General features: G+C 55.7%; 1 protein-coding gene across 1 annotated transcript; it reads left to right on the forward strand.

The window, feature by feature from the left end:
• The first annotated feature begins 3,631 nt into the window (after positions 1 to 3,631).
• Trim47 (tripartite motif containing 47) lies at positions 3,632 to 8,131 on the forward strand. Its single transcript, XM_032913769.1, has 6 exons — positions 3,632 to 4,380; positions 5,482 to 5,577; positions 5,886 to 6,116; positions 6,277 to 6,475; positions 6,890 to 6,964; positions 7,235 to 8,131. Exons 1-6 carry the CDS (start codon positions 3,694 to 3,696, stop codon positions 7,873 to 7,875), a joined length of 1,929 nt encoding a protein of 642 aa, XP_032769660.1. The 5' UTR covers positions 3,632 to 3,693; the 3' UTR covers positions 7,876 to 8,131.
• The last annotated feature ends 219 nt before the right edge of the window (positions 8,132 to 8,350 follow it).

Here is an 8,350-nt window from a genome sequence, read left to right on the forward strand (position 1 = left end):
CGTAGCCAGCACTGGGTGTAACTCAGTGGTAAAGTGCTTGCGTAACAAGCACAAAGAACTGGAGTCAATCTCCAGCAGGGCCAAAAAAAAAAAAAAAAAAAACCAAAAAAGCCAGCAGGGCAAACAACTGGGACAAGTATGTGTGTGCGTGTGTATGTGTGTGTGCGTGCGTGCGCGCGCGTGTGTGTGTGTGTGTGTGTGTGTGTGTGTGTGTGTGTGTGTGCACTCGTGCAAGAGAGAGAGAGAGAAAGAGAGAGAGAGAGAGAGAGGCCCTCCTCTGTGCTGCTGTTTTGTTTATGTTTCTCCTTCCGTTCCTAACTTAAGTACTTAACTAAAAATTTCCAACCTGGTCTCAGAGAGTGAAGGGAAAGTTCTCATCTCTAAGCACAAACATCTGGGGAGACAGAGGGACAGACACAGGGCTGGCTAGAGGAGTGGACAAAGAGTTGGGGTGCAAGGGGACACCATCATGTGCCTCCCATTAATGATACATTCAGGTCCCAACCCTCAAGCCTGAGGCTGGAACACTATTTGGAAGTAGGGTCCTGGCAATCATGACCAAGTGAGAACGAGAACATCCTGGAGTAGGGTGGGCCCTAACTCACTTTCCTGTGCCTATAAATAAGGGGGAATTTATTTGGGTTACTTCTTTTTCCAATTGTTTTGTCGGTAGCATCATTTACTCACGTGTACACGGATGTCTGTATATGTGCATGTGCCTGAGGTTAGAGGCGTCCCCTGGAGCTGCCTGGTGTGAGGGCTGCGAGTTGAACTGGGTCCTCTGTGGGAACACCACACGCTCTTCACCACTGAGACAGCTCCTCAGCTCCTGTTTAGTTCTTTAAGAGGACATTTTGGGCAGGTGACACGGACCATCAGTTGAAGGTGCTGGCTGAATTCCAGCCCTTGAACCCTCATGCTAAATAAACTAAGGCGTTAGAGGGAGGGCTCGCCAGTTAAGAATGCTGGCTGCCCTGCTCTTCCAGAGGCCTGGGATCTCATTCCCAGCATGCACCTGGGTGCTCAACACGGTTGCTAGCTCTCTTCTGTCCCGTGCGCATGGAGGAGACGCTCATACATAGATAGACTTTCGTTTGTTTTTGTTTGGTTTGGTTTTTCCAGACAGGGTTTCTCTGCATAGCCCTGGCGGTTCTGAAACTCGCTCTATAAACCAGGCTGGCCTCGGATTTGAAGAGATCCCCCTGCCTCCGAGTGCTGGGATTAAGATGTGCACCGGCACCGCTCTCAGGAGTTGAAGCTTAGCCAGCTACAGCGGGAAGAACTGCCTCCTCCGTGACTTTATTATGTTAAATAAGCTTGTTCCTTTTCACTTCTTCCATGTGCACGCATCTTTGCCTGCTTGTATTTATGTGAACTACGTGCACCCCGCTGGCCTCAGAGGCCGGAGGAGGGTGTCGGATTCCCTGAAATTGCAATTACAGATGGTAAAGCACAGTGATGTGGGTGCCACGAAACTGAGCCGGAGTCCTCAGCAGAAGTAACCAGGCTCTAAACTGATGAGCCTTCTCTACAGGCTCGCAAATGAGCGCTTCCGGTCAGGCGCGTGGTGGTGGCGCTTGGGAGGGCATGTGTAGTAGGTACTTGGTCAAGGTAGCTCATTTCCCTTCCGTCCCATCCCATAACCAAAGACTCCATGCTGGGTATGGTTGACATGGCCGATAGTACCCTGACTGCCTGCTGAGCTGTGTCACATTTACCCACTGAAAAAAATGCCCGTTTGGTGCCTTCAGGGGCCACTGTGCTTAGCACACGGGTAACTAGCAGGATGCCACTTTGGAGAGCCTAAGGAAATTATTTGGGATTCTGCTGGTGGGAAAGGTATCTACCGGCCCCCTACTTAATCATTTACCCAGTTACTTATAACTGGATGCTTACTTTAAGATTTATTTATTTATGTATATGAGAACCCCATCCCTGTCTTCAGACACACCAGAAGAGGGCATCAGATCTCATTACAGATGGTTGTGAGCCACCATGTGGTTGCTGGGAATTGAACTCAGGACCTCTGGAAGAACAGAGCAGTCAGTGCTCTTAACTGCTGAGCCACCTCTCCAGGCTTATTTTTGTTTGTTTGTTTGTTTTCGGAGCTGGGGACCGAACCCAGGGCCTTGCGCTCGCTAGGCAAATGCTCTACCACTGAGCTAAATCCCCAACCCCTCTCCAGGCTTATTTTGATCGAGGGTTATAACATCACTCTTCCACCCGCTTTGTTTATTCGTTTCTTTTTGGACACCATGCCCAGCCTTTATTAACCAGGGGCCAGATTCTAACTCAGGCCTTTAAACTCTACCAACTGAACAGCTACCTTTCCAGAACTGCACTCCAGTCAATAAATAATAATAATAATAATAATAATAATAATAATAACAACAACAACAACAACAATAATGGCCTGGAGAGATGGCTCAGTGGTTAAGACCACTGACTGCTCTTCCAGAGGTCCTGAGTTCAATTCCCAGCAACCACACGGTGGCTCACAACCATCTGGAATGGGATCCGATGCCCTCTTCTGATGGGTCTGAAGACAGCTACAGTGTAGTGTACTCATATACATACCTAAATAAATAACTATTAAAATAATTTTGACAATTTGCATTCTACATATCTTAAAGCTTAACATTATTTCATTAGTAAAGCATAATTGGCAGTGTCAGTTTTCCGGACATGGTGGCATGCACCTGGAATCTCAGCACCTGGGAAGTTGAGGCACGAGAATCAGTAGGTCAAGGCCAACATAAGAAGCTCTAGGCTAACGGAGGCTGTGTAAGAAAGAAGAAGAATCCAGATGTGTGGCATAAGCCTGTGATCCCAGCACTCAGGAGGCTGAGGCAGGAGAATGAAGAGTTCTAGGTCACTCTGGGCTACATACAGAGACTAAATCTCAAATACAAGTCCTTAACAACCAGACCCACTGTTTTAAATGCATAGTCCGGCAGGTCTTAACCCGTGCCTCCTTTAGGGGAACTACAGGCGCCCGCCGAGTGTCCATGAACGGAAGTAAATTCCTCAGACAAGGGATTTGTCAAGTGATGTCAGCTTCCCATTTCAGATCTAGACAAGGCTAAGTTCCCCAGCGCGGGTAAACAGAGTCGCTAAGGGGTCAAAACAGACACATACCAGCAGTAATTTTTCTTTTTTCCTTTTCTTTTTTTTTCGGAGCTGGGGACTGAACCCAGGGCCTTGTGCTTGCTAGGCAAGCGCTCTACCACTGAGCTAAATCCCCAACCCCCAGTAATTTTTTTCTATATGTCAGCAACTCAAGAAGAACTTTGCTAACTGTACCTGGGAGGGGTCTGGAGGGAAAAGGTGCTGGCTACAAGGCTGTGCACGCCCACCTCTCCGGTGGCACCCGGCTGACCAAGGTGGAGGTCGGAGGATCGAATGTCTTCTCAGCCTCCTTCCCATGCATCCTTCGCATTTTCTCTCCCGGTCCTCTCCTTTTCAGTCCCACCACCTACGCCTACGCTGGGCTCAAGAGGGTCGTACTCCCCTGAAAGGCTGGCCTGCCCCCCGGCATCTGCTGACCGATGGGTGCGGCGGAGGCGAGCCGCGGAGGGGTAGGAGGGGGCCGGACCCTTGGCCTGGGTCCCAGGGGGCGGTGCCGGGCGCGAACCGTCCCAGGTCCCACCCAGGCGGGAGCAGCACAGGCGGTGCCCGGGTAGCGGCGGAGCCATGGACGGCAGCGGGCCTTTCAGCTGCCCCATCTGCCTGGAACCGCTCCGGGAGCCGGTGACACTACCCTGCGGCCACAACTTCTGTCTCGCTTGCCTGGGCGCGCTCTGGCCGCACCGGAGCGCGGGCGGCACCGGTAGTTCCGGAGGTCCGGCTCGCTGCCCACTTTGCCAGGAGCCTTTTCCCGACGGCCTGCAGCTCCGCAAGAACCACACGCTGTCCGAGTTGCTGCAGCTCCGCCAGGGCTCGGGCCCCGGACCCATGTCCGCCCCGGCTCCAGACTCGGCCCGGGGCGCGACGCCCGAGCCCTCCGCACCCAGTGCACCACCTCCGGCTCCGGAGCCCTCCGCTCCCTGCGCGCCCGAGCCGTGGCCCGCGGGTGAGGAGCCGGTGCCCTGCGACGCGTGCCCCGAGGGCGCCGCCCTGCCCGCCGCGCTCTCCTGCCTCTCCTGCCTCGCCTCCTTCTGCTCCGCGCACCTGGCCCCGCACGAACGCAGCCCCGCCCTGCGCGGCCACCGCCTGGTGCCCCCGCTGCGCCGGCTGGAGGAGAGCCTGTGCCCGCGCCACCTGCGGCCGCTGGAGCGCTACTGCCGCGTGGAGCGTGTGTGCCTTTGCGAGGCCTGCGCCACTCAGGAGCATCGGGGCCACGAGCTCGTGCCGCTGGAGCAGGAGCGCGCGCTTCAGGAGGTGGGGGCCCCTTGAGCGGGCACGTGGAGATGGGTGACAGGCAGGGCCGGAGTGCTACTTAGTCCCTCACTCTAATCCGGGTGTGTCTGTTACATATTTGTTTTATCCTTGTGGCTGTGCACATGGAGATCAAAGAAGCAACTTTGTGGGGTTGGTTCTCTCCTCCCGCCTTTACAGGGATTTCATCTCTCTGACTCAATAGGCTCTGCCTTAGATTCCCTTTCTATCCTGAGGATCTTGACAATTTCTTCCGGTCTACACTGTCATTTGCTGGGGCTGGCATGGATGGAAGGGACCAGTGAGTAGATGAAAGAATGGCAAAAAGCCAGGTTGGTGGAGGTGTAAAGCCAGAGAGGGATCTGTGTTAGGCCTTGGAGGCTGCGGGAGTCAGGAGCCACTGGATGCGGGCGGGGCTCCATGGCTGATGCCTTCTTGTTGCTGGTCCCAATTCAGATTTGTCCTGAACTGAGTCAGCCACTTTGGATGGGTGTGGCAGGCACCAGGAGAGCGATGATGGTTGAGCTGGTCACACAGATCTCCTCTGTCCGAATGTTCTGGGGCCGTTAGGGAGCTTGTGCCCAGTGTCCCGCTACCTCCCGCCCCCAGTTTCCTTTGGCCTTCATCCCAGTCTTGGCGCCTCTGGCTTTGGGATTTTCCGCCTCTCCTGCCTGGAGCTGTGACTCATAAGGCCCAAGGGATTTGCCCGGAATCCCCATTTTTCAGAGCTGGGTTGGGGGTGAAGGCTCTTTTGAAACTAGTCCCCAGGACTATGTAGTGGACTCTCTTCTGGTTCAGTCCCACCCCCTCTCACTCTTTGCCTCTTCCCCACTGGGAAAAACAATCCCAAGTAGAGAATCACAGGTGGCCCTGTAACTGGCTTCTCTGGTCAACAGGTAGTCAGATGCCCACAGCCTGCCTCCTTGGCAGGTATTTGGATATGGCACCCACGGGCTTGGGCCAAAGCTGCCTTGGGCATATTCTGGGATATAGTGACCATTTCCAGTCCCTTCATCCACAATTGTCACTGCCTAGCCCCCCAAATGCTGAGATCTGTTGCAGGTCAGGGACCTTTGTCAGACAATAATCTCTCGGGGTCCACAGGTTGAACAGTCCAAAGTCCTGAGCGCTGTGGAGGACCGCATGGATGAGCTGGGTGCCGGCATTGCACAGTCCCGCCGTACTGTGGCCCTCATCAAGGTCAGAGCCCACCCTAGTCCCCCTGTGCACCCCTAAATCAGGCCTCTGAAATCACACATAAGCTCTCATTGTGGTACCGCCACTCTAGAGGTGCCCTGATTCAGGGACTGCGCGTCCCTATTAAACAGGAGCACCTTGTTTCTTGCAACCTGGCTCAGATCCGGAGCAGGCTAGAGCTGCTCCGCTGCCCTCCTAGTGGGGCTGGGTGGGCGTTGGGTGGGCATAAGCCGTCAGGGACGGAGAGCAGGCAGGGAGCGGGCAAGCCTGGTCTTTGCCCTCACTGTTGCCTCCTCTGCCCTCTCCTGCAGAGTGCAGCTGTGGCAGAGCGGGAGAGGGTGAGCCAGATGTTTGCCGAGGCCACAGCCTCCCTACAGAGTTTCCAGACTGAGGTGCTGGGGTTCATCGAGGAGGGGGAGGCAGCCATGTTGGGCCGCTCCCAAGGTGACCTTCGCAGACAAGAGGAACAGCGCAGCCGCCTAAGCCGGGCTCGCCACAACCTCAGTCGGGTTCCAGAGGCGGATTCAGTCAGCTTTCTCCAGGTGAGGCCGGCTCAGGAGCCACAGAGGGAATTCAGGGGAAGGGGTGGGGTTGAGAATGATGGCAGACAGGACGGGTACCTGGCCTTCCAGGACAGTTGCTACCTTCCCTGGCTGGGAGATGCTGTGGCCAGCAGACTTACTGGGCATTTGTCTGGCACAGGAGCTCCTGGCACTGCGGCTGGCCCTGGAGGACGGGTGTGGCCCTGGGCCTGGACCCCCCAGGGAACTCAGCTTCACCAAGTCCTCCCAAGCGGTCCGAGCCGTGAGGGACATCCTTGTCTCAGCCTGTGCCAGCCAGTGGGAGCAGCTGCGGGGGCTGGGCAGTGGTGAGGATGAGCTACAGAAACTTGGCTCAGAAGGTGGGTGCCCCTCCACGATGACTCACTTCCCCCAGATAGGTCATATGGGCCCCCAGATCTGGTGTCCACCCAGGCATGAAGGAGGGAAAGTGTCTGGTACTAGGGGAAGGGCGGTAATCCTGCCAGGAACTGAAGCTGTGCCTCCAGGGGGCAGAGGGAATTCTTCTAGCTCATCCATGAACTTGGTAGAGATCAATGCCCTGCCTGCAAGGAGGCTGGGGGGGGACACTCAACACTCCACACACACATGAGAACATGGTCCCATAACGGTGTTTGTCACCAAGTGGCTGGGGCCTTTGGGAGGAGGGAAGGAGAGGAGGGAATTAATCCACAGGTGGGGCGGGGCACTGCCACGGGGTAGCCCTGCAGCCAGCCACAGGTATTTAGGCTTCCCCACCACCTCTTCTTCTGCAGCTGATGTGGAGTCCCAGGACCCTGACAGCACCAACCTGCTGGAGAGCGAGGCTCCCAGGGATTATTTCCTCAAGTGTAAGTAGCCAGCCTGCGGCTGCCAAGGGGCCTCTGTGTAGCTGTTAGGCTTCAGGAACAGGGCCTGGGACCACAGAGCTCAGGAAGCGTCTCCTCAGTCTCTGGGGTGAACAAGGTCATCTCCATGGGTGGTCTCCATTAGTTCTGAGCCTCACCAGTCCTAGAGAAGGGACACAGCTGTGTTTGGGGGAGGGTTAGCTGGGGGGAGCGGGAACGATCCTATCTGAGCCTGGCTGTGATCTGCGTCTCCCTCCCGTCCCCTGGCCCCAGTTGCTTACATTGTGGACTTGGACAGCGACACCGCGGACAAGTTCCTGCAGCTTTTTGGAACCAAAGGTGTCAAGAGAGTACTGTGTCCCATCAACTACCCGGAGTCACCCACCCGATTCACACACTGCGAGCAGGTGCTAGGAGAAGGTGCCCTGGACCGGGGCACCTACTACTGGGAGGTGGAGATCATCGAAGGATGGGTCAGTGTGGGTGTCATGGCCGAGGGCTTCTCCCCGCAAGAGCCCTATGACCGGGGCCGGCTGGGCCGAAACGCACACTCATGCTGTCTGCAGTGGAATGGGCGTGGGTACTCAGTCTGGTTCTGCGGGCTGGAGGCCCCACTACCCCACGCTTTTTCGCCTACGGTTGGGGTCTGCCTCGAGTACGCTGACCATGCCCTGGCCTTCTACGCTGTTCGAGAGGGGAAGCTGAGCCTTCTTCGGAGGCTCAAAGCCTCCCGGCCTCGCCGCAGCGGTGCCCTGGCCTCCCCCACTGACCCTTTCCAGAGTCGCCTGGACAGCCATTTTTCAGGGCTCTTCAACTACAGGCTCAAGCCTGCCTTCTTCCTGGAGAGTGTGGATGCCCACCTGCAGATTGGACCCCTCAAGAAATCGTGCATATCTGTGCTAAAGAGGAGGTGATACATGGCTGTTTCATCCCGCGGCGGCTCGGCTGGGAGAAGGCGCTAGTCTCAGAGACCCCCACATTCCTAGCTGCCTTCTCGAGGCCTTCTACTTTGCAGGGCAGAGGTCCCCAGCCCTGCCCCTTGCAGGACTTGTTTTGAAAATAGAACTTCAGCTGGGAGACAATTCCATTTGCCCCAGCCCCTTCTTTCCCAGGTCTCTAGAACTACCTGGCACACAGTAGGTGCTCAATAAACATTTGTTGAATGAACAGCTCCCCTTTGCATTCCTCACCTACCAGAAACTCCTATGACTTCTCGGCCTTCAACATCTGAGGATAGGGGCAGGCAGGATGGCTCTGCCAGTAAAGGTGCTTTCGGCCAAGCTTCAGGACCCGAGTTTGACTCCTGGGCCATATATAGTAGAAAAAGAGAACTGGTTTTTGCAGCTTGTCCTCTGACTTCCACTTGCAGGCCCTGGTGCCTGAGCCACA

The sequence above is a fragment of the Rattus rattus genome, chromosome 9, assembly GCF_011064425.1.
Source record: "Rattus rattus isolate New Zealand chromosome 9, Rrattus_CSIRO_v1, whole genome shotgun sequence".
NCBI classification, from domain to species: domain Eukaryota; kingdom Metazoa; phylum Chordata; class Mammalia; order Rodentia; family Muridae; genus Rattus; species Rattus rattus.

Coding starts and splice junctions, on each gene's coding strand:
- Trim47 (XM_032913769.1), top strand. CDS start 3,694: ATGGACGGCAGCGGGCCTTTCAGCTGCCCCATCTGCCTGGAACCGCTC. Junction 4,381..5,481: donor AGGAGCGCGCGCTTCAGGAG/GTGGGGGCCCCT, acceptor CGGGGTCCACAG/GTTGAACAGTCCAAAGTCCT. Junction 6,476..6,889: donor ACAGAAACTTGGCTCAGAAG/GTGGGTGCCCCT, acceptor CTTCTTCTGCAG/CTGATGTGGAGTCCCAGGAC.